At 38.3% G+C, this 27077-nt stretch overlaps 1 protein-coding gene across 11 annotated transcripts in view; it reads left to right on the top strand.

The window, feature by feature from the left end:
* Nucleotides 1–27077, top strand: part of LDLRAD4 (low density lipoprotein receptor class A domain containing 4) — a 589056-nt gene that overhangs the window by 549245 nt on the left and 12734 nt on the right. For all 11 annotated transcript variants that reach the window (XM_027852456.1, XM_027852450.1, XM_027852455.1 and 8 more), the window contains one exon: nucleotides 6637–6791. In XM_027852456.1, the coding sequence (XP_027708257.1) occupies nucleotides 6637–6791 (155 nt within the window). The remainder of the gene's footprint in view (nucleotides 1–6636; nucleotides 6792–27077) is intronic.

Here is a 27077-nt window from a genome sequence, read left to right on the forward strand (position 1 = left end):
TGGGACTGTTTAATTTTTGGCTTTGTATCCCCACTGCCTAGCACAATACTTGGCACATAATAGGCAGTTAATCAAAAACCACGTATTAAGCATCTACCAACAAGAAAGCAAAGGAAGACAGGAATTAGTTACCTGACAACACCTTCCTCTCCCCACTCCAAACTCTTTGTGCTCCCCCCCCAACAAACACATTCACACTTACTCTCTCAGTGTCCCTCAAGCTACACATTATACTGTTTTGTTTTGAAGCAGTTTTATGCCTTTTGTTTTTACATCTTTCAAATAAATGTCATTGCTTTGGACAGGGAAGTGCAGCATTCCTCATCCATAGTCTTCCAATTCTTCCATGAAAGGAAGAAATACAGGTTGTGCTATTGTGACATTTCTTTCCCTTCTTTTCTCCCTCAGACAATTTTGGATCATTTAAGCCAGACTTAATCTGAATAAAGATGTTAGGAGGGGAGAGAGAAAAAGGAGGGGGGAGCAGTCGTCACATCCTAAGAATGGTCCTGCTTGAGCTCGTTTTATTCTTTCAGACTACCTATGGCACTAAGGTATCCTAGTGTCTTGAAACAGATTATGCCCTTCTCCTAATGCCTCATTTGTATCATTACTTTCATCTCTGTTTATTCAAAAGGAATAATTTATATGTCCTGATTATCTGGCTGAATACATATTTGTGTAATATTTACAAGTTATAAAATCCATAAAGCCTGTTGATTTTCAAATTCTCAAGCATTTTGTACAAATTTGAAACAATAATAAAATGATGTTCATATTTATCTTTGTTCCCTTCTCTATTCCTTGCTATCATGTCAAAGTTTAATTATGTCTCTACTAGATTAGGACTCTGGCCTCAGGCATTGAGAATGAGCATGAAACAACTTGGGCCCTCATTGCTTAAAGGTAGTTGAGCAGCTTGAATTATCTCTGAAAAAAAAAAAAAGACTCCTTTCTTGCATCTTACTTTATTTGAAGTTGTAGAAGTAAAGGTGATTTATTTTAAATCAGCCTGACATTTTCCCTAAGACCATTTGTTTCTTTTGCAGTCATTCACAGTGATGACCTGTATTCACCTGAGGGTAGCTCTGAAGGCCTAAAGGAGACCTGTTAAAACCCACTGTGAAGCCTGGGTTACCACTGCTGTCTCCAGCCTATCTCCTTGTGCAAGGACTGCACTGCAGTTCACACTCACACTTCAGACAGCTATCCCTATCAAGTGTCTTTGCTCTATACTTGTCATAGATGAAATAGTACCTGCTCAAGAGGGAATTTACCATGTCTCTAATACCTCCTGCAGATGTTCTTTCTCACAAGTATGCTTTGCTTTACACAACAGATAAGTAATCTGAAGAAACGTAGGTCAATCAAATGTGTACAAAGTAACTTCTGTTTCCCATTGATGAGCCTTTTAATTCCAAAGGTGATTTTTTTCTTCATTTCTGACTGTTCCTCAATTGGTAGCACCTCTTGGTGCTGAACTTTACCATTTCTCTACTTTTTTTTCCTTCCTCCTCTGCAGTGAAATACTAAAAAGTGAAAACAAACCAAAAAATTCTTGCATGGAATAACCCTGTAGTGAATCAATCAATTAGCAAGTATTTATTGAAGGCCTATTATATGTTCAGCACTGTGCTGGGAGGGAGAGGGGCAATGGGGGTGTATATGTGTCAAATGTAGTTTCTGCCCTTGAGAAACTTTGAGTCCAATTAGGGAGAAGAGGAAGACATGCGAAACAATTAGAGAACATGACAAGACAGTGGAGAATTAAATGTTATTTTGTCAGGTCACATAACCTTTCAAAAAACCTCAGTTACCCTATCTGGAAAATGGGAACAATAGTACTTATACCATCTGCACCATATGGTTGTTGGGAGGAAGTGGCCATAAAATATTACATAAGTATGAGTTATTTTATTAATAATAAATGTTGGGAGTGGCAATGTGGCATAGTGGATGGAGCTGGCCTTAGTGCCAGGAAGACTTGAGTTCAAGTTCCACTTTTAACATGCTGACTATATGACTCTGGCTACGTTACTTGACCCTCAGTACTCTAGGCAACTCTTTATGGCTTTCAAGTTGCAGAGAAGATGCTGACCTGCGTTGGTAGAAGAACTTTCCTCATCTTGGAATTTCCTGTACCAAGGGAAGAAGGGAGAGAGGAAGGAAGGAAGGAAGGAAGGGAGGGGAGTAGGGAGGGAAGAATGAATATCTTCTGAAGTCATAACATCCATTTTATTTCCCTTACTACAGATAGTAATGAAATATTAGCTACATTGTTTTCCATGCACAGTGATGAAAAAGGTGACCTAGAAAGACATCCTCCAGGTAGAAGAGAATTAATCACATGAAGATTTTACCCAGACTGCCATTATTTTAATCATAGCTTTCATCCATTTCTATGTCCATAAAGCAATTAATTTTTCTTGAGAAAAGAAAGGACTTATAATGCCCCAGTGCATTTTTTAAAGCTCTGACTGCTTTTCTCCTGAAAAATAAAAATAATCTTTCAAATGTTTCCTTTTGGAAACAAGACATAATATTTAGGTTGATCTGGTACCACCATAGTTTCCTACTTTAAGCTAAGCAAAATTAATTCAAGAATTCTTTTAGTCATGCTTTCCTTCTCTCTGGTCTTTTATAAAGACATTAATAATAACAACCGGCATGTCTGTAGTGCTTTAAAGGTTACAAAGTGCTGTACATATTTTGTCTCACTTTGGGTTCATGCATTCCCCTCTTTACTGAGTTCTGCTTTGCCTCACGTGTGACAGACAGCATCTCAGTAGTCTTTCAGTCACATGAGCATTGCAGAGTCTTCATAGTTATCTTAGCTCAGATGTCTCTAGAACTATGTGACCATGGGCAAATTCTTTTATCTCTCCAAGTCTCAATTTCATCATCTGTATGATGAAGATAATATTTGTACTGCTTACTTGACAGTTGTTGTGAGAAAAGCAGCTTGTAAACCTTAAGATAAGATAGTAATTTGGGTAGTTCTTATTATTTGGCATTGAATAACCTTTATATTGTAAAAGCATAGATCTTGTCTCACAGGCATCAAACCAGAAGAATGCCACTGTTAAGAATGGGAAAGTTTACAGGCTTCTATGTGGTGATTCCTTAAAGTTTTATACATACTCTCACATCCTCGGCTTATTTCTCCATCTCTAAGACTTATAGCATTATTGACTGGATCACATGTTTGAGAGCGAGTAGTTGCAGGCTACAGAAACATTCGTCGACTTTTATTCTTTTACTACCCTTCAGTTCTTACTATACCCTCACATCACTCAATATCTTTCCTATGCTGAATTTACAACATTTGAGGGATCCAGAATTTATGTCCCTGATTATCTTTTTAAATAGCCTTCTCAGACAAAGTCTTGAATACATTTTGTCTAAAAGGAAAGCCCATAGTCACGGAGAATAACAGCATACCAGAGATGATAGAACAAAAAATGACCAATAGGGAATAGATATCCATGGTAAATAAGAAGGTGCTAAGAGAGCACCTAGCTTTCTTGATGAATTCAGGTCACATGGCCTAAATGAACTACATCATAAGATAGTGAAAGAACTAGCAAATGTAATTGGTGAGACACTTGTCAGTGGTACTTGAAAGAGCAAGAGAGGTACCACAGGATTAGAGAAGGGCAAATGTCCAAATTTTTAAAAAGTGGAAGAGATCAGTCTGCGAGTGATAGGCCAGTAAGCTTATCTTTGATTCCTGAGAAAATCCCTAATTGTATCATTAAAGAGATGGATTCTCAACATCTCATAATGGAAATGGTGATTTTAAAGAGCCAGCATGTTTTCATCAAAACAGGTCATGCCAGACTAACATCCTTTCTTTTTTGGCAAGATCACTAAACTAGATGTGGAAATGACTGCAAATACAGTTTTTTACTATATTTTAGAATTTTTTATGAAGTATTACATATTATTTTTGTGGAGAAGATGGAGAACTATGGATTGATTACACAATTATACAAACAGGTGGATTTAGAGCTGGCAAGGGGAAGGGGACAGACTCAAAAAGTAATCGTTCATGATTCAGTGTCAGCAAACCACGAAGTCTGCAGTGGAGTATCCCAGGGATCTATATTTGGCCTTCTGTTGCTTAACTTTTTAATCAGTGACATGGTTAAAGACATAAGTAGATAGATAGATGTATAGATTGATAGATGACATGCTTGTCAGATTTATAGGTGATGCAGAGCTTAGTGGGATAGCTGACACATGTAGTCTTGACAGACTAGAACTTTGGGCTAAATCTAATAACATGAAATTCGATAGGGATACCTTTAGAATCTTAAATTTGGGTACAAAAAAATCAGCTTTACAAGTTCAATGTAAGGGTGGCATACCTACACAGTAGTTATTCTGAATAAGATCTGGGAGTTTTAGGCAATAGTTAGCAGTGTAACATTGCAGCCAAAAAGCTCATGTGTTGTTGGACTGTATTCAGAGAGGTATAGCATTTAAAAGTACAGAGGTAATAGTTCAATTGTACTCTGTCTTTCACCACACCACATCTGGAGTGTTGTGTTCAGTTCTGGCATCACAACTTGAGAAGAATATTAAATATTATTTTAAAAAAGAAATTTGCACATTAACCGTGTTGCATATTTAAAAGGAATAATAAGTTGTACATAGTAGATTTGCAGTTTCATGTGCAATCATCTTTTTTATTATATTGTGTTATGGAAATGCTTGCTTTAGTCTATAAATTAAAAATAAAATAAATTTTAAAAAGAAAGAAATTATATAAATATATTATTGGAAAGTGTCCAGGAAAGAGCAACCAGGATGGTGAAGGTCATTAAGTCCAGGATGTATAACGATGGGCTGAAGGAACTAGGTATATGTAGCCTGGAGAAGAGAAGACTCAGGAGAGACATGTTAGCTGTCAATCAAGTGTTTGAAAGATTATTTGACCCCAAAGGGCAGAACCAAGAAGCAATGGATAGAAGTTGCAGAGTCCAGCTTAAGCTTGAGGTCAGGAAAACTTTGTAACAATTAGAGCTATCCCAAAGTGGGATGGGCTTCCTGGATAGGCAATTGGTTTCCCCTCCTTGGAGTTCTTCAAGCAGAGGCTGAATGAACAGTCAGTTACCAAGCATTGTAATGGAGTTGATAAAAAAAATAATAATTAGATACATAAAAAGTGTGGGTGTGTGTGTGTGTGTGTGTGTGTGTGTGTGTGTGTGTGTGTAGAAGGCCCTAGCAGCTAGGGTGCTGACAGAGGCCTCTTGAAGAAAATGGGATGTGAGCTGAGTCATGAAGAAGCCAGAGAAACCAGGAGGGAGGCAGAAGTTAGGAGGAGACCATTCCAGGCATGAGGGGAAGCCAGGGCAAAGGCAATGCAGTGGGAAATGGAATGTCACATGTGAGAAATGGCAAGCAAGCCAGTGTAGCTAGATCAGAGAGTATGTGTATGATATGGGAGTAAAGTATGAGAAGACTGGAAAAGTAGGAAGGGACTTCTTGTCATATAGGTCATATACAGTAGGAATTCCCTTCATGAATAGATTGGGCTAAATGGCCATAGAGGTCCCTTCCAACTCTCAAAATTCTGTGATTCTGAGGAATTTAGTAGGTGCTTAATAAATGCTTTTTGATTGATTGATTGAGAGACACAGGGAGCATGGTACTTTTATTTAATATGGCAAAGGAAGGTGGAGTCCAAGGAACATAACAGCGGGTGCTTTCCAGTTTGGATAAGCTTCAGTGTATGGAGTTTGGACAATTTAATCTTCTCGTATCTTGATTGTATATTTTGGAAACTGGGCTGATTATCATATCTGACCTCACTGAGGGCTTGTGAGTTAGCCTGAATCAATTATTATAAAGCTTCCTTTCCCTTCCCTCCCTCCCCCACCACCCTAGAATAATAAGCATTATGGGTATGGTTGGTAATAATAAGTACATTTAGCAGACTAGCAAAGATCACTTAGCAATAGGCTTCTTCGAGGGCAGGGGTTTTAAGCTTGGGAGTCTACAATCTTTCAAGGATTGATTTCATACCCCCAGGTAGATTTTTAGGGGTCTGTGAACTTGGATAGAAAAAATGCATCTTTATTTTCAGTAACTTTACTGATATTTAGCATTTTCTTCAGTTATGAATTTTTTAAAAAGTTATTCTGAGAAGGGATCTATAGGCTATACATGACTGCCAAAAGAAGAGTCCATGACACAGAAAAGGTTAAGAACCCCTGCTCTAAGGTCTCTCCCTGCTTCTAGATACTCAACGTACTATTAACAACAATTCATATTTGTATGGCATTTATAGTTTTACAAAGTGCTTCTGTCACAGCAACCCCATGAAGTTGGTAGTACAAGTATTATTATCCCCATTTTATAGATGAAGAAACTGAGATTTGAAGAGGTTAAATGATTTGCTTGTGGTCATATAGCTAGTAAGTAAGATTCTGGGCCAAGTTCAGAGATCCTTTCACAACACCATGCTGTTTCTCCTATTGAGACATTAAGATACGAACATTAAGGTATGAAGCAGTGTCCTTGTATTCTATGTCTGGGTGAATTTTAAGAAAGTGAACATTTTTAAGACAGCGTCTGGGAGGGAACAAAGGAGAGTTTTGTTAAAGGGTTCGTATTTTTTCTCTTTCTCAGCTGAACTGGAGTTTGTCCAGATCATTATCATCATTGTTGTAATCACGGTGATGGTCGTGGTGATCATTTGTTTATTGAATCACTACAAGCTCTCAACACGGTCCTTCATCAATCGGCAGAGTCAAAACAGGAGGCAAGAAGATACTTTGCAGCCGGTAAGTCCAGGCTTCTGGATCCATTTTAATCATATATGCATACAATGTGTTTGGGGAGGGGGGCTGTTTTTAGGACTTTAAAATAGTAAAATATCAGTCGAGGCGGTCATCCAATTTCAGCGTTCTATGTCTATTACACTTTTGTTATCTGTAGTCTATTTTGTTATGTTAAGTTCTGTGATGTTTCCAAAGAATAAATACAAGGTTTGTTTGATGGAAATAAGGATGTTGAGATTGGATGAGATACTGGAGAAGCTCCCTTCCCTTTCTGAAATTCTGTGATTCTGTCACACTAGATAGGTCTAAAATGTTACTGCTTGGATTAATAAAGCCTAAGTGTTTCAAGCAATAACATAAGGACATTTATTTCAAGGATGAAGCTAGAATTGGAGACAAATGCCCAGGGTGCCTCCGTCAGGCAGGGTACATCCTCGGGACCCTAAGGGGAAGTTAAAGGGTAGACCATAGCCAATGTCAACAAGTTACTCTTTTGAGTTTCCAGTTGCCTTCTGTGGAAGGCATTGGAGCATTCACCTTCCTTTCCACATTAAGCTGTTAGCATTGTGAAGGATCAAATGGCAATATAATAAAGCACATGATAAACATGTGTGTTTTTTTTAAAAGCCTATAGACAGTCTTTGAAATAAGCAAATATTACTTTGCCAATCAGTTGTAAACTGATATTCTTGGATTTTTCAAATGTACCCAAAAGTAACTTACCTATGGATTGAACCTCTGATACAACTAAGAACCAAGAGTAGAATCAAAAGGAACTTAACCAGTAGTATACCAACAAAGAAGCATCAATGGCTCAATCGTATGGATTTGTCTGTGGAAACAGAGGGTTTTATGTCAGATCAGCTCATTGTTATGAGAAGTTACAAAAGGATTATCTTTAAGGAACCTAGATTTAGTAATCAATGTTTATTATGCAAGGAAGTAGGGTCTCCTATGCAATACATCATTACAGTCTTTAAAAATATAATTCCTACCGAATGCTTAGTAAGACATGACCTGGTGGTAAGAATAATATATCAGATATTTGCTGTCATTTATATAGTCTTCTAATGTTTTCAAAGTGTTTTACATATATTACTTTATTTGAGCCTCACAATATCCCTTTGAGTAGATACTATTATCCCCATTTTACAGACAGGAAAACTGAAGCCTAAAGAAGATAAACATAGGGGACACATGATAGGTATCTTCAGATATCTGAAGGATTTTCATATAAGAGTGAATAAGTATAGTTTTATTATTTGTGGTTTGAAGGGTACAAATAGTGCCAATGATTCCAATTTTTAGGGAGGAACAATAAAGCAAAACTTCATAATTATCCAAAATAGAGATAGGCTGCTTTTGTAAGGCACCAATTTCCCTGTCACATAACTATTAAAGCAGAATAAATGTCCACTTAGCATGGACATCTTAGAGGGGATTCATTCATCATGCAAAGAGTTGAGCTCTTTGATCAATAAAGACCCTTTCAGCTCTAAGACAAAGCAGTCTTGACCTCTAGGAGTTTACATTCTACTTTACCCATGAATTTTGACTCCTACCTCCATCACACAGCTTGTTGTAGGAAAATTAGGGGAGGATCATCATGGTTCATCTATCTGTATTCTACATTACCCAAAGAATGTTTATGAAAACTCCTATTTCATGTATTATTAGTAACAGATTCTTAAAAGTTCATTTCTATTCCGAGCTTCTTTAACTGTTGTAGAAGAACAGTTTTGAGATGTTCTTTCTGAAAACGAATGGATGGTTTTTAAAAGCTCCTATCTAGAGAGATGTCTCATAGTCGGACTTGCATTTCTCCTACTTCTTTGACACAACTGACACCCAGGAAATCTGACTGCTCTGGACCTTGTCTTGGGTAAAAATATTATCAAAATGATGGTTTTTCATTTGAAATATCATCATGTTGTGTATGTAGCCATCTACTTGGTCTTTTTCATCAAGAAAACCTGGATTCAAATCCCATCTCAGATGTTTGTGATCTTGGACAAGTCACTTACCCTATTGTGCCTCAGTTTCCTCATATGTGACATAAAGGAATTATACTCAAAGACTTCTAAGATGCCAGCTCTAAATCTATGCTCCTATGATCTTCAAAGTGTTTTGTGGTCTCTGAAATACCATGTCAATGCAGACTATTATTGTTTTCCCTCCATCAAAGTCTTCTTCCAATGCCTTTCCACATCCGTGGGTTCTCAAAGGCTGTACAAGTGGAGCACAAACTTTGATATATCCTACCAACCCAGTGAACCTTGATGGAGAAGTCCAATAACAGACATTGTTACCAAAAGACTAGCCCAGCTAAGTATAATCAGTGAATTTTTTTTCTGTCATAGAATCACTTAATGAAGAGAGAGGGTGGAGAGTATACATTGTAGAGTTCCTCCTAGATCTTCCATTTAAGGAGGAAACCCAAGGTAGTCATGTCATAATTTCCCACTCAGGATTTTATCATGCCCCTGGTCAGGCCCCCTTCTCCCCAACCCCCGTCAAGTCCCTACCTCCTGCCCACCCTTTTCAGTTTCTTTTTATGTGTTGACTCTCCCCATTAGATTGTGAGCTGCTTGAGGATGGGAATAGTCGTTTGCCTTTCTTTGTATCCCCAGTGCTTAGCACAGTTCCTGGCACATAGTAGGTACTTATTAAATGTTTATATTGCTTGACTGAAAACTATTTATTAGGTAAAGCCTGGACTGAGTATACTTTGCCCTACTGAAGGGAGTATCTATGCCAATGAAATAATGGGTTTTTGAATTATTGAAGGGTAGTATGATTTCTTGGCATCGTTATATGAAGCCATATAGCTCTTTGTCTCTGTCATGGTCATCAACAAACAATTGTTGAGTACCTGCAGATTAAATGCGCTGAACAGAGTGCTGTAAGGCTCCTGCAAGTTTGGTTAGAGTTCAGTGGTTCTCAGACTTTTTGGTTTCAGGACCCCTATACACACTTTAAAATTATTGACAACACCCAAAACCCTTTTGTTTATGTGGGTTATGTATATTGACATTTGCCATCTTAGAAATTAAACATTTAAAAATGTTTTTAATTCATTTTAAGCAACCATAATAAATCTATTATATGTGAAAATATTTTATGAGAAATGTTTTATTTTCCAAAACAAAAAAAAAATAGTGAAAAGAATGGCATTGTTTTCTGTATTTTTGCAAATCTGATGACTAGCTTTATAGAAGGCATCTAGAGTCTCATATCTGATTCTCCATTCATTCTGTTATTTTGCAAATGTTATTTTGGTTGAAGTATATGAAGAAAATCCAGCCTCACACATAATGTAGTTGGAAAAAGGAAGAGTATTTTAACAAACAATGTCTTAGTATTATTATGAGAATAGTTTTGATCTTGTCAACCTCCTGAAATGGTCTCAGGGATCCCCAAGGGTCCTTGGACCACACTTTGAGAATTATGGTTTTGTGAAGAAATGAGACACACAAGCACATCTTAAGTATATTCACACTAATGGAGAAGCTCAGTAGATGGATAATTTTTTAAATGTTATTATGGTTATATATTGGTACACCAATTCTTTCAGAAATTATTTGTATTTCAAACAGACACCAAAGCCACATTATGGAGATCACTCACAGAAATCACTCACAGAGTATTATGTGACAACCCTCATTCTACCTTCCTGATCAAATTTCTTCCCTACTTAAAATTGAGAAAGTCTAAGAAGTAATGTTTTTGCATACAAAATAATAGCCTAAATTAAGTTATATAGTTCATAACATCCCTGAGTTTAGGAATGTACTTAAACATTTTAGTTTCGAAGGTCATGTTCTGGACCACATTCTACATGGCAAGAAAAGACAATTAGTTAATGAATTTTGCCAAATAAGCCTTTATCATATCTCCTCTTCAATTTGTTTGAAAAGACTGTATTTGTATAATTGTGTAAGAACATAGTGAACTGGAGATGCAGGCTTTCTGTAGTATCTATGAGTATCCTATGCATTTTATTTACAAGGTCATAGAGTTAGAATTGGAAGGAACCTTAAAGATTATATAATCTGGGGAAACAGGACCCAAGAGGTAAAATAATTTGACCGAAATAGTAAGTGTTCGAGCCAGGATATAGTGCTATGTCCTTTGACTCCAAAACATTTGACTTTTTCCATTGCTTCATATGTCACCATTGTCTTTTTTGAGTGACACCAAAGGCTGGCCCTGAGCTAATGATTTCTCTCCATCAGCAAAATTGAATACAGCTGGCCTCCAGATTAGGAATGGGTCTTATTCCCAGTTTGTTTGGGAAAAAAAAAACAATTCCATTAGAAACAGTATTGTAAATGGTTTTAACATTCCCTAGCTAGATCATAAAAGCCTATGAGGTTAGCAAACATTTAAGTGCCTACATGGTTCTAGGCACTGGGGATACAGTCAGAAAGGGAACGTTCTAGCAAGGTGAACAAAAAAATACATATATAAAGATGGGCAAAATTAATACAAGGTGATTTGGGGAGAGTGGAGGATGCACTAGCAGCTGGGAGAATCAAGAAAATCTTCATGTGGAAGGTGGTATTTGAACTGAGCTTGGAGTGCCTGGTAGATGGAGTGTCCTTTATGAGGAGCAGTAAGGCATTCCAAGGGAATACAAAGATGAAAATGAAAGACCCTGCCCTAGAGGAGCTATATAGGCTGGATATAGGGAAATTGGACTGGAGAGTGCATGTAGGGGAGTTGTAATAAAACTGGAAAGGAAAATGGGAGTCAGATCGTAAAGCGCTTTAAATACCAAACATAAGGGTTTATCTTCAATCCAGAGATAATAGGGAGCCAAAGAAGTTTATTGAATAGGATTTATTAAATAACAAATACTTAGCTCAGTAGTAGGCCATGAATTCCAAGGGGAAAGAGGATAAAACAAGATAAGGCTTCCTTTTATGAGCACACGGCTATCCCTAGGCAAAGTTTTGAGGAGGTAAAGGTGGTCTTTTAGTGGTCTTCCATTCCATGTCTTGACTCACTTTCTGATACGCAGGCTCCCTTAGCCCCCAGACACCTAAGACCTGAGGCTCAGGAAAGCCTAGAAAGGCTTAGGGACATTCACCCATTCATGCATTCAAAATTTATTAGACATCAACTGCCTGCCCAAGCACCATATTAGGTACTGGGACTACCAAGATGAAAATGAAAGACTTTGTCTTAGAGGAGCTTGTAGTCTACTGACTGGATGCAACATGTACATAGATAAGTAAATACAAGATTAGTCATAGAGAGGGAGAGTAATAACAGCTGGATAGAAGCAGAAATGCTCCCCCATTGGAGGTGGCACCTGAACCAAATCTTAAAGGAAGCTAAGGATTCTAAGAAGTAGGGGCAGGAAGGAGTGCATTCCAGGCTTAGGAGACAGAATGTGTCTAGACAGATGGCATACCTAGGGTCAGGTTGGCCAAAATGTAAAATGTTTCGTATTAGGGAATTAATATGAAATAAGGCAGGAAACATAGATTAAAATCAGATTGCAGAGGGCCTTAAATGCCAGGCTAAGGAATTTGTATTTTGTCTGTTGATTAATGTGTCCATGGAGACTATATTCTTACAAGGTTTAGGATTAAAAGAGACCTTCCCTCATTGAGAAGAATTATCTTTATTTGTATTTCCCCAGTGTTAACATCATGGTGTAGAGCCTTTACTTTTAGCATCATCTTCAGAGTTTCCCCCAAACCAGAAATCTTGGATAAGAGTTATATCCTATTAATGAGCACAAATTTTCTAATAACTGAATTTATCCCATGGTGATGATTCAGTTCAGTACTCAAATGTGCAATGCACAATGGCAGTTTCACAGTGTTGCTTTGGCGCCAAAACTCCCCCAAAAAACCAACCCCCCCCCAAAACCCACAACTCTAATGATACTTTGACCCACAACAGGATAACAGGATAACAACTGGTCTGGCCTACATGAATTGAATTGAAAAAGTTTACTGCCATTTATAGCTTAAGAAAAAACAAAGGAAAAATCTTCAGCGGATAGTTATAATGATAGATATAAGTAGCCTTAAATTAACCCTGTGCTCTAAGCAGCTTTATTCAACCAAAAAAAAAATTCCTAGATGAAGCTTGACAAATGTAGCATAGACCTTCATGCAGCTCTGGGGTAAGCCCTGCTTACCAAGTTCATAATATTATTTTGGTTTTCCCTCTATCCAAGTCCCAACCAGTGATTCTGAGCAAGACCATGCCAGATGATTTATGAAGCTAGAGCAAAAGTCATTTAATTAAATCAGAATATAAAGTGAATAACTAGTTATTGAATCAGTTTGTAAACATTCCACAATTAAGCCCTTTCTCTCCTCCCAGCATGGGGACGGAGAGAGACACGGTTACATCACTCAACTGAAGTTGATAGAGATTAGAATTTTAGCAGTATTTACTTAGTTGCTTCCTTTTCATTATTGATAAAGAAACAAGATATATGAACCAATTTGGCATCTCTCAGAATCCGTTTCCACAAATTTTCCATGTCCACTGACATCAGACTGGCTCTTGCCATCCCTATCACATTCACAGCAAGTCTAGACGTGGCTACTGTTTCTCTGGTTCTCTCATTCTCCTGCTTGCATCTTCTAGCATCACTACCTGCATTTTACCATCTCCCATGAGACTCTTGTAGCCTCTTTTAAACTGCACATGCTGAAAGCAGTCCTACTCAATCTGGGTGTGCCCTGGATAATGTTGCCATGCTTTATGCACAGCCTTCTGGGAAATGTAATACAAAGATTTTCCACCAGATATTTCTTTTTTCACCTCAAACCTTATAGGAACACGGAAATTGTCCATGCACATAGAACTTTTACTACATATCCTAGAGGCAGTAGGGAGCCCACGAATGCTGTGGAGATCACTAAGGGAGAGTATAGAGAGTATCTATACCCACTTAATGTCCATGCTCTGGTTTTACTTGACACCCCTCCTGCCCACTTCACCCTTTGCTTCTCTTGCCACTTAAAATCCCAATTAAGTCAGCTATTAAGAAAGCATTCTAACTAAGCTATTAAGATTCCAAAGCTTCATCCTCCCAGAGCTGTGTGCTTTTTTGAAAGAGGATTTTTGTTTACTTCTAGGGGCAGACTAGTCTAGTTGAAGGATCATTGAATTTGGAAAATAAGACCTGGGTCAGAGACCTAACTCTGCTACTCACTAGCTTTGTGGTTCTAAACAAGTCATTTAGGCTCTCTGAACCTCAGTTTCCTCATATGTAAAATAGGGATTGTAATACTTGTACTTCACAAGGTTGTTATGGAGAACATATTCAGTTCAATTCAACAAACAACTATTAACAGTCTGCAATGTATAAAGTACTGTGTTAAATTGTGTAGGTATAGTGAAACCATTCCTGCCCCAGAGGAGCTCATGTTCTACTACTGGGGACATTAATGATAATGATAATAGTTAATTATCAGATTAATGCATATTTGGTAGAATTAAAGTATAGTATAGTGAAAAGGAACCTGATCTTGGAGTAAGGAGGTTCCTGGGTTAAAATGCTTTTGGCCTCTGACACTTGGGGCAAGTCACTTTATCTCTTTCAGCCTCAGTTTACTTATATGTAAAATGGGGATAATTACACCTTTAGTTCCTACCTAAGAAGGTAGTTGGGAGGCTTCAATGAGATAGATGAGATAAAGTATATAAAGTACTTTACAGACCATTAAAATATTAGCTGTTATTAAAGTGACGTTAAAAAAATCTCAGCAATGCAATAGAAAGCTATGTTTGGTCAGGGAGGTGCCACAGGGTAGTCAAGCCAGCCTGCCTGTAAGTCTGCCCATGAGGTCAAGCTCCCCAAAGCTGCTTCCACCTGTTTACTGTTTCTTCCCTTCCTCTACTTTTAAACATGCAGATTCTCTAAAAACTGTAATAGTGTCTCTGCAAGTCCATCCCACCAACTTCATTTTGGCTGGCACCAAGACCATTAGTAGGGCATTTTCTAGAACCCCTTGCCTAGCATCATGGGTAGGGGGATATAGTAGAGAGGGGAATCACAGTCATCTGTGGCCATTCATCTGTATGAGTCATTCGAAAGTTCAGGGGATTGCACTATATCAGGAAATTTGAGCAATGAGGCACAATGATCCAAGTCTTTATCTTCTCTATCATAATAGCTAGCAGTGATATAGCACTTTAAGGTTTACAAAGTGCCTTATAAATATTATCTCAATTGACCCTCACAACAACCCTGGGAGGTAGGTGCTATTATTATTCCCATTTTATAGAAGAGGAAACTAAGGCAAGCAGAGATTAAGGGACTTGCCCAGAGTCACATGGCTAAGTAAGTGTCTGAGGCCAGATTTGAACTCAGGTCTTCCTGATTTCAGGGCCAGTGCCCTTACCACTGTGCCACCTAGCTGCTTCTAACATCATCTCCTACTCTTCTGTTGTTTTTGTTGTTGTTTGTCCTTCATTCTGGAAGAGGACCAATGACTTCAGGAAGGTGATGTCATGACTTGCAAGTGAATTGGATTTAAGTGAGGCAGGGCTGGGCAAAGTTGCCAGCCTCACTTTCTCCTCCAGAGCCATCTGGGTCCAGTGCTAAGATATAGATCAGGACAACTGGAGGTGGCCCTGGAAGCAGTGGTTGACTTTGGCCTTTTTAAGCTAAGGTCTTTCCCAGGTCTCAGTTTATCTACTGATGCCCTGAACGAGGGAAGTGAAGATACCACAGAGCAGTGCCAAACCTATCCATAACTTCACCCTTCCACTTCTCTTTGAGTAGGCTGGTGACTTCTGACTCCCCTATTTTGGGTGACTAAAGAAAACTGAGTAGGCAAGTGGCTAAGATTCCATTAAGGATTTTTTTTTAAATTTGGGAAACCAGAGCTTGATGGTAATTTCCTTTCATGAGCCTCCTTCATGGTGTTGGGAGAGCTCATGAAATAATGTCTTTAAAGAGTCTTTTCCATTTCTTGTAGGAAAGGGGCTCACTGAGCAAAAGGTAAATGAATAAAAGTTTGCTGCTGGATGATAAAGTTTCTTTTGCCCTGGTCTGTGCCAATCCCAGGCTTTCCCTTACAGAGGTTCCCAAAATGGACGACAGTGGTGCTGGAACGATGTGAGGGGGTAGGGTTGGTGGTAGTAGCCTCGGGTGCAATTGAGGGGCTTTGAATAAAAGTAAGAAGGCAGTGAAAGCATAAGGAGAGAAGAGAAGAAAATTTTGAAAACCTTTTCATACATGTTCCATCTGTTATGTAACAGAGTTAAAGTTGTGATTCATTATTTTCCAAATAAACACACAAAATTGAAGTTATAACCCATCAGTGGTCAAGTCCGCCAATAGGTCTTAACAAGCAAGTGTGTTGTTGGCAGGCAAGTGTCGCGCTCTGTCGGGATGTCCAGCATGCATGGGCAGAAAAATGTGCGTGCGATGACTTGTTTACGATACAGTACTATATGGTTACGTGACACAATATGGCATCATCAAAATTTCAGTGCAGGAAAAAAAACACTATTTTACAATAAATTCTTAAATATAAGATGGGTCATTTTTTAAAAAAAAATTATATTTTTTTGAAATGATGCAAAGTTTTTTAAAAAACCGCTAAAGGATTTAAAAAAGTAGATTTCCAGGGGGTGTTGAGTAATTTTTTTTAAAGGGGCAGTAGGCCAAATAAGTTTGGGAACCTCTATACTGTGGACCAAAACATGACAACTGATCTTAGAACTTGCTATTGAAACATCGTGAGCACCTGGTGCCCCCTGCTGAGCAAGCTGGGGAAGTGGAATGTTAATGATGGAGGCAGCTTCATGTTTCTGCTCAAATAGAACGGGTCTACACAGCCCCATTCTAGTTCGGGACTCTTTCATGAACTTGTTTATGGCCTGTTCTGGGGCCACCTCCAGTCATCCTGATCTTGCCACTGGTCCCAGATGGCTTCAGAGGAGGGAGTGAGGCGGGTGACTTTGCACAGCCCTGCCTTACTTAAATCCAATTCATTTGCAAATCATGGCATCCCCTTCCTGATGCCATGGTCCTCCTTGAGAAGGAAGAACAAACAACAGCAACAATATGGAGCCAGTGATGCTGCCAGTAAAAGCTATGAAAGATGAGCCCCAAATAACACCCCCTGCCTGTTTACAGCTAACGTGGGTACATACCGGAGGGTATCTGTTACCTTGCTTCTCAGTCATTTAGTTTGAAACTGTTACTTGGGGTTCCCAGAGTGGTATGGCTGTCACTGAAAAGTCAACAGCAAGAATTTACATTTAGGGAAACAGAAATTCTAAAAAGCATTCTTTTAGAGGAAGTTTGGGGAATGGAAGAAGGATGTAGCTAAAAGGACTCGTGCAACTCTAGAGAGAGAAAATCAAGCAGCATGTTATAAGAGATCAAGGTTTAAAGCTGGGAAGGATCTTAGAGGCCACCTAGTACAACCGTATCAATTTCTAGATGGAAAAACCAAGACCCAGAGTAGTGAAGTAACTTGCATGAAGTCACACAGTAGTAAGAAGTGAAGTCTGGATTTAAATCCAGATCCTCAAACTCCCAATCCACTACACTTTCCATGGTACCACTCAGGAAGACCTGTGTTCCAATCTTCCTTCAGATACTTGGTGCCTGGGGATGAGTCACATTTAACCTCTCTAAGCTTTGGTTTCCTCATCTGCAAAACAAGAGAGCTGGACCAGTGATCTCTAAGATGCCTACCAGCTATAAATTTATTTTTTAATCCTATGATCCTATACCACTGGTCCAGTAATAACCTGTGTGAAGTAACAAGAAAAAGAAAATTGGAGTGAGAAAAATACATCTGTGGAGCGTGAAAATAGCCATATCTACATTTGCACTTGAAAAGGCCCATTTCTAAGGATGGGGAGATATGGATTAACTTCTGAGGTTGTCACATTTTTTCCTTTCTCTTCTTTCCCCCCTGGGTTTTTGTCTCCATTTTGTTCCCTCTTCTGCCCCCTTTCCCTTTCTGCTGGTGTTAAGATGGAGGTTGGAAGAGCACTGTGCGCTGTCTCTGCCCCCAGGCCCATTTCTAGCAGTGGTAATCCCTTTCCAGAATGCCATAGGAGACATGCAGCAGTGAAGGCACAGGCTACGATTGGACCTAGCATTCCTGCTTCCAAACTCAGCGGGAGGCCAAGCTGCTAGAGCCAGTCAGCTTTCATTAGTGCGTACATTGATAATGCCCGTCTGGTATTCTGAGATACAGTTCCAGGAAAGCCCTGTGAGGAGGGTATTGTACTGTCCCTGAATCTAGTGGGGAGAAAAAACATTTCTGGATGGAAGTGAAAAATAGCAATCCAGGGCTAAATTAAATTACAATAAAAATAAATGTTCAATGCTGAGCAGCGATGGATGGCTCAGTGATGTAAATCTTGGTGCATTGCTTCTTTCGTTAAGTTATATTTGTTTTCCAGTGCATTAATTGATTAGATTCCTGAACTTTGAGACTGTCCAGCTTTCTCTTTATTGCTTTGTTTCCTCAAGGAGTTGTTCTTACCCACCTCCAATAACAGACAAATATTCCAGGCATAATTTTGGGAGATACATGCATTCCTGATTGGACTGTTTTATGCCAGGGCTTTAATGAGTGTGATGCATGGCATGATGAATGCTCCTTTCTGTTCTATCATCCCACCCCACCCTGGGCCCCTGGCCCTCAAGCAGGTGGTGCAAGGGTAGAATTGGAGGAAGAGGTGACCTGGACTTAGTGACTGGGGAAGGAAGGTGGTCTAAAGGGGGGATAAATGTAGGAGTATAGAACTAGAGCTTTGCAATATAACGTTTTCATCTTCAGGAATTACCACAGTGGTCAATTACACAGCACAACCCCATTTCATACTGCCATTGATGAAAAAGGAAGCAGGGCAGAATGCAAGGGTGCAGGTTGTATATTTTCTTCACAGAGGATAAGAAATAATTGATGATGATAATGGATGAATAAAATGAGTAACAATTACAATAATAGGCATTAATAAGATATTTTGTTATTGTTGTTGTTCAGTCATGTCCAACTTTTCATGACCCCCATTTGGGGTTTTCTTGGCAAAGATACTGGAGTGCCTCGCCATTTCCTTCTCCAGCTCCTTTTTACAAATGAGGAAACTGAGGCAAACAGCGTTGAAGTGATTTGCCCAGGGTCACACAGCTAGTAAGTGTCTGAGGTCAAATTTGAACTCAGGTCTTCCTTACTCCAGGCCTGGCACTCTATCCACTGTGTCACCTAGCTGCCCTAACTAAATGTTATTATTTGTTGGATAATACCATATCTCTTTATAGTGCTTTACCGTTCAAACCATTTTCACATACATTGCCTAGTTGGATCTTCATGACAATTCTGTGAAATAGGTAAGGAAGGCATCAGCATACTCATTTAACAAATGGGGAAATGTGCTCAGAAATGTGACTTAACTTACCCAAGGTCATTGTTATTTAGTCATTTCAGTTGTATCCAACTCTTTGTGACTCCATTTGGAGTTTTCTTAGCAAAGATGCTGGAGTTGGGGGCAGCTGGGTGGCGCAGTGGATAAAGCACCAGTCCTGAAGTCAGGAGGACCTGAGTTCAAATCCGGCCTCAGACACATAACATTCACTAGCTGTGTGACTCTGGGCAAGTCACTTAACCCCATTGCCTAACCAAAAAAAAAAAAAAAGAAAAGACAAAAGAAAAAGATGCTGGAGTTGGTTTGTCATTTCCTTCTCCAGCTCATTTTATAGATGAGTAAACTGAGGCAAACAGTGACTTGCTTAGAGTCACACAGCTAGTAAGTGTTTGAGCCTGGATTTGAACTCAGAAAAATGAGTCTTACTGATTCCAAGACCAGCACTCTATCCATTGCTCCACTAGCTGGGTCACACAATGTATATAGTCCCAGATCTCAAACCACTTTGTATTTCGAGTCCAGGGTTCCTTGATGGTGTAAATGAGATAATAATTGTAAACTACTTAACACAGTGCCAGGCACATAGTAAGTGCATTATGAATGTTATTATCATTTATCATTATTATTATTACCACCTTATGAGAACAAACCATGCACTTACATTCTAATTTGAGGCATAGTTATTTCTTTGTCTTCTCCACACAACCAGGTTATAAACTCCTTGAGGGCAAGGGACTATGTCCTTCTTCATCTTTGTATCCCCAGAGTAGGGGTTCTTAACTGGGGTCTGTGAACATTTATTTTTATATTTTGATAACTATTTCAGCAGAGATTTCTGTTGTAATCCTATATTTTTAATTTTTTTAAAATTATTCTGAGAATGGATCCGTAGGCTTCACTAAACTGTGTCCATGACACAGAAAAGGTTAAACATTCCTGCCTTGAAGTCCCCCATGATGCCTTGAATATGACAGACACTTAATAATTCCTTGCTGAATTAAAGTGAATTGAATCACAGCCTTTCTTAACTATTTCCATGCAGTAGTGGACAAAGCACAATACCTGGTGCCGTGGCTCTTCTGTTTACTAGTTTTGTGATTTGAGATGTCACAACTTTTCTCAGCCTCAGTTTTCTCTCCTGTACTTTGAGAATGATAATATCTGTCCTACCTACTTCAAAGGTTTGTAAGGATCAAATGTGATTATGTATACAAAGCACTTTGTAGACCCTGAAACAACATAAAAAGTATGATTATGATTATCTGTTCTTATTACTTGAATTGAAGCATCTTATTTGATTGAAGTTTTTTTTAGAGGTGTCTGAAGTGGTAGAAAAAACACTGGCTTTGGAGACAAGAGATCTAAACGATAATCCTGATTTTATCATAAGTTGCTGTGTACTATCCTGGACAAGTCACTTAACTTTTCTGTGCCTTGCTTCTCTCATCTGTAAAATTAATGATTTGAACTAGAAGGTCCCTTCCATAGCTCTAGAGTTCTCTGATTTTATATGATATTTAGTTGATTTTTAAATGTTAATGTTTATGAAATATGTTTTTAATCACTAAATAATTTCTTTGTAGCAACCTTGCAGAGAGATAGCAAATTAGACCAATATTTGTTCCAAGGTAGTTGGGTAATAAACTAAAGAAATCAATTATATTTATTGTTCTTTTTGGTGACTTGTTCCTTATATAGTAAACCTTAAATTTTTTGATTCACTATTCACTCATTGAATAGTGGAGAAGAGAATGATCAGGAAAGCAGAAGACTTTGAACTATATCCCCAAAAAAGAATTGGTTGAAGCAACTGGAAATGTTTAGCATGGAGAAGAAAATACTTAAGAAGTACATGAGCAGTACCTTCAAATATATGAAGAACTGTCTTGTGGAAGAGGAATCACATCGATTCTGCTTGCTAGTAGAGGGCAAAACGAGGACCAATGTATGGAAATTACAAGGAAGTAGACTTTAGTTTAACATGAACAGTTCATGCAATTAGATAAAAGGGCTGCATTGGCAGGTAGTACATTCCCCAATACTGGAGATTTTAATTCAGAGGCTAGATGAACACTTGTTAGAAATATGGTAGAAGACGTTCAAACCTTAGGACTTGGTTGACTTCAGAGATATTTTCCAGTGATCTGTTTCTATGAATTTGTTAAACAATCAGACAGATGGTGAGATAATCAAGCATTTATTAAGCACCTATTTTATGCTAGGCATGCCACTAAATGCTAGAAATACAATGACAAGAAAGTTAGATTAATATGAGTGCTGTTGGATATTTACTATCTGTTGGAAACAGAAGGCATTTCATTCATGCATTTGGATAAGGGACTAACTTATTAAACCTCTTTTTCCTAGTACCCATTTATAATTCAAGGATATATATATTAGTAGAGAAATGGAAGCATCTCATGGTTTAATGGAAAGGATGTGTGTTTAGGAGTTAAGACATGGAACTAGTCCTGGCTCTATCACTAACTAGTTATGTGACTTTGAAAATATAAAGTTTGTGCCTTTGTTTCCCAATCTATAGATTGGGGGTAATTATGCTTATTCTACTTCTCTCACTGGCTTGTCCTGAGGCTTAGTCAATCAATCAATCAATCAATAAACATTTATTAAGTGTCTGTTATCTTCCAGGCACAGTGACAGATGCTGGGGTACAATTTCAAAGAATGGAACAATCTCTATTTTCATCGAGTTTATCTTCTAAATGAGATAATAGATGTGCAAGTGCCAGGAAATGTATAAATCTCAATAACATACAAAGTACTATTATTTTTAGTCTTGCTACCGCAATTATGATTCATGATATTATTGGGATCCTGAACAAATAAGGGTGCAACCTCAGAATTAAGGTTTTTAGCACAATTCCCTGCACAATGTAAGTGTGTAGTAATTGCTTTTTTTAATTCATGCATTCATTCAAGCAAGAGAAACTCATACCTAAAATTAAGTGAAAGCACTATATTAGGAGGCTGCCATGCTCTTCTCTGGTGAAGGAAGATTTCTGTTTTAGTGGAATTTGAAGTTTTAGTCACATGACCTGGGATGGGTTAAGTAGATCATTTCCAAAACTATTGGTTATCTCTGTTCATCCAGCTGGATTACTTCATTATTTCATGAGCCACTGAAGTTGCATTCCCAGAAGCCATGTGCAGAAATATATCCATGCCAGCTGCCCTTAATTTGCTTAACTACAAACATTAAGAACAGATTTTTACTTAATCATATGCAAGTTGTCTCTCTCTCCAGTTGGGCAAGAGGCTTTCATGTAATCAGGGCCATCCAGCAAATCTCCATCTTCTAAATGGGATATCCACAAAGGATTAGGGCCTAATTGAAGCACTTGGAGAGGCATAATTTTAACTCAGTGTCTCCCTTTGAATGACAGAGATAGGGGGTTAAGTGCTCTGATAGTTCAACTGAAGTGAGTTTCCCTTTTTATTCTATCCAGAGTTTCATCTGAATGGTAGGTAGGTGATGGATCATTGAATATATAGTGTTAAATGACTAATTGGTTAACATGTTTTTCAGAATTGCATGTCAAAATTAATTGTTCCCTTTAAAGTAGACAGACCAGGAATACTATCACTGCCTTTTCTCAAAATAGTTTTGGAACTTACCTTTTGGAATTGCCCTCAGAATCTTTTCTTTTGGCTCTTTTGTTTTTAGAAATTGGTTGTAAATCTCCATTCTTTGGAGGTAAATTTGGTTATTGGAAACATCCAAAAATCAGTCAGGGCTCATTGTAGTTGACTCAAAAAAAAATAAGTTTTCAGCAATAAATGGATGGTTTGAAGGAACTGAGGGCATATAGCCTGAAGAAAAGGAGACCAGGGAAAAGGGGAGGAATAGCTTTGTGCAATGGACCTAGGCCTCGTGCTGGTCAAAGGACCTGAGTTAGAATCCTGGATCTACTGTTTACTACCTGTGTGACTTTGAGCAAGTCACTTAATATCTCAACTTTAGTTTCTTCCTCTATAAAATGAGAAGTTGGATCATGTGACTTCTGAGGTTTCCTCCAGCTCTAGATGGTTCTAGATCCGTAATCCTGTGAGCATAATAATCTAATCTGATATGATCATCATCTTTAAAGAGTTGAAGGTTTGTGTTACCTGAAAAGAATTATTGTTCACTCCTTCAGTAGTGTCCAGCTCTTTGTGACCTCATGGACTGTATAGCACGCCAGGCCCTTCTATCCTCCACTATCTCTCAAAGTCTGTACAAATTCATGTTCATGGTTTCCATGACTATCTACACATCTCATCCTCTGCTGTCTCCTTTTCCTTTTGCCTTCAATCTTTCTCAGCATCAGGGGCTTTTCCAATAAGTCCATCTTCTCATTATGTGGCCAAAGTATTTAAGCCTCAACTTCAGTATTTGACCTTCCAACAAATAGCCTGAATTGATTTCTTTAAGTATTGTCTGATTTGATCTCCTTACCATCCAAGGGACTCTCAAAGGTCTTCTCCAGCACCACAATTTGAAAGCCTTGATTCTGAGGCACTCAGCTTTCCTTATAGTCCAGCTCTCACAGTCACACATTGCTACTGAAAAAACCATAGCTTTGACTCTTTGGACCTTTGTCCTCAATGTGGTGTCTCTGCTTTTTAGTATGCTTCCTAGATTTGCATAGCTTTCTTTCCAAGGAGCAAGTGTCTTTTAATTTCATGGCTGCAGTCGCCGTCTGCAGTGATCTTTGAGCCCAAGAATGTAAAATCTGACACTGCTTCCATTTCTTCTCCCTCTGTTTGCCAGGAAGTGATGGGCCAGTTGCCAAGACCTTAGTTTTTTGGATGTTAAGCTTCAAGCCAGCTTTTACACTCTCCTCTTTCACTCTCATTAAGAGGCTTTTTAGTTCCTCTTCACTTTCTGCTGTCACAGTGGTATCGTCTGTATATCTGAGATTGTTGATATTTCTCCCATCAACCTTAATTCCAGTTTTGATTCATCCAGCCTGGCATTTTGTACGATGCAATCTGCATATAAGTTAAATAAATAAGGTGACAATACAGCCTTGCTCTGTTCCTTTTCCAATCTTAAACCAATGAGCTGTTCCACTTTCGGTTCTAACTATTGCTTCTTGGCCTGAGTACAGGTTCTTCAGGAGACACGTAAGATGATCTGGTATTCCTATCTCTTTGAGGACTTGCCACATTTTGTTGTAATCCACAGTCAAAGGCTTTAGTCAGTGAAGCAGAAGTAGATTTTTTCTTGAACTCCTTTGCTTTCTCCATAATCTAGCAAATGGTAGCAATTTGGTCTCTAGTTCCTTTGCCTCTTTGAAAAAGGGTGAGAAAAGCAGTACTAGCATATAATCTCAAAAATGACCAAATGATATCTGTTTAAATCCAAGGCAAATCATTCAGCATCAGAATAATACAAGTCTATATTCCAACCACTGATGCCAAAGAAGCTAAAGTTGATCATTTTTATGAAGACATATAACATCTTCTAGAAATAACATAAAAAAAAGATGTTCACATTCATCATAAGGAACTGGAATGCTTAAGGAGGAAATCAAAAAACAATTGGAATAACAGGCAAATTTGGTCTTGGAGTACAAAATGAAACCTGAAAAGAAAGAATGAATTAAATTAAGTCTACTTGGCCCGGGGCAGCTAGATGGCACAGTGGAGAGGGCACCAGGCCTGGAATCATAAAGACTCATCTTCCTAAATTCAAATATGAACTCAGACATTTACTAGTTGTGTGACCCTGGGCAAGTCACTTAACCATGTTTGCCTCATTTTCCTCATCTGCAAAATGGACTGGAGAAGGAAATGGCAAACTACTCCTGTATCTTTTCTAAGAAAAACCCAAATAGAGTCACAGAGAGTCAGACACAACTGTAAATGACTGAACAATACTTGACACAGGAGAGCAGACCTACGACAAAGGATAGAAGTTGTAGGGAGGCATATTCTAGCTTGATGTGAAGCTGAAAGGTTGATTTAAAAAAAAAAAAAAGGCTAGGGGCAGCTAAGTGGCGCAGTGGATAGAGCACTGGCCCTGGAGTCAGGAGGACCTGAGTTGAAATATAGCCTCAGACACATAATAATACTTCCTAGCTGTGTGACTCTGGGCAAGTCACTTAACCCCAATTGCCTCACTTAAAAAAAATTAAATAAAATAAAAAGCTTGATATAAAACCTTCAGTAGGCTGAAGTAGGCCTCCCGGTGACTTCCACCCTTTGTCCTGGTTTAGCTCTCTGGGGCCAAGCAGAATCCATAATGGAATGAATTGCTCAGTTGGAAGCTAAAATGACTCCTTGTTGGGGCTATTGGAGAAGGGACTTATGCTTAAGAGGTGGTCTAAGTGGTGTCAAACTCAAATAGAAAAAGGGGCCACAAAACTATACATAAGGATCTGGATCTCTGCCCACATAGAAAACCCACATATTAATATTATCTGTATTCTATTGTATTTTCATTTATTTTGTTAAATAGTTCCCAATTATCTTTTTAATCTGATTTGGGTTGCCAGGGCTAAATGGTTTCTGAGCTCCCTTTCTCTCCCCCTCCCTCTTCTCTTCTCCCCCTTCCTCATTCTTCTCTCCCCTCCATATATGTATATATGTATACATTTATATAAATAATTTGATCAACTTATTCCTGTAAAAAAATCTCATTTTAAGCTTAAATATTTTTAGCTAAAAATTGCATTTTTCCTGCTTAATTTCTGTGCCTGTAAACATCCAGATTAATATGTATTTCATTAGAAATATAAGGGAATGCCTTGCTTTTCTCTTTATCCCATCAGATTTTCCTGCATGCGCTATTTCTTCTTTTAAGAGACATGTTCTAGATGAAGGCAAATATTGATATACAAGAATAATCTGATGCTATGTTGAAAATGAGAAATAAAACTAAGGTATAGGAATGGTAGCAAAGGCTGTTCAGAGAGCCAGCCTGTAAACTCAATCTGTTACTGCCATCTAGAGTAGAAAGAGCAATACAAAAAATAAAATAATAAAATACATAAATAGATAAATAAATAAAATGTATAGTAAAGAGAGATTGTGAGAGAGGAAGAGGAAAATAAAGGAGTTCTTAACTTTGGTATAGATGAATTGCTCTAAAAAGCTATGCTATCTGTGTTTTGAAATGCTAACACCAGAACAGGTTCTTTTATCCTGACTTTGCAGATGAGGAAGCTAAGACTCAGGGGGCTAAATGACTCACCTCATAGTCCCACAACTAGGTCAAAGTGTGTGGAGAGTAGGGGGAGCTTTGAGGCAAGTCATTTAACCCCATCTTCTGAATCTGAATCCTGAACCTTTTCTTTACTAAACTGCTTCTCTAAGCCCTCTAGGCTTGCTATTTTCTGAAATAAGAGGCATTTGCCCGCAAGGTTGTTGTTGCTGTTCCATCTTATTATTAGGATTCATTTCAGGATTCAGCTACCAGTTTAAAAACAGTTTGTTTAAAAAAAAAAAAACTTGTGAAGAAACTGAGGATAAATCTAAAGCATTTTTCATATCAATGAGAAAGTTGTTTTAGCTCGCTGGCCTTAGCTCCGCTCCTCATAAAATGAGGCTGTAATATTTTTATAAATACCACATTTTATAAGGAAAGTCTCAAAGCACCATGGAGATATAAGGTATTAGCCATCGCTGTACCATTTGGATTATTTCATTCAGACTCTTCATTCCCTTAGAAGACACAATACAGAAGCTTTATGGAACTCTTTTGAAAATTTAAAACCATCATGAGTATACCTGAAAATACTTTCTCTTTCCATTGGGCACAACAACAACCTGTGTAACCTAGGGAGTTCCATTCCAGCATCAATTGCCTTTAGTGCTAGACTAGTAACCAACTAATCTATTGGCTTCTTTCTTGCTGCTTGAGAATTCCTTGGTACCAAATGAAGAACACCTTAATTATGAGGTCTGGATG

The sequence above is a fragment of the Vombatus ursinus genome, unplaced genomic scaffold (assembly GCF_900497805.2).
Source record: "Vombatus ursinus unplaced genomic scaffold, bare-nosed wombat genome assembly UNPS02009573.1, whole genome shotgun sequence".
NCBI classification, from domain to species: Eukaryota; Metazoa; Chordata; class Mammalia; order Diprotodontia; family Vombatidae; genus Vombatus; species Vombatus ursinus.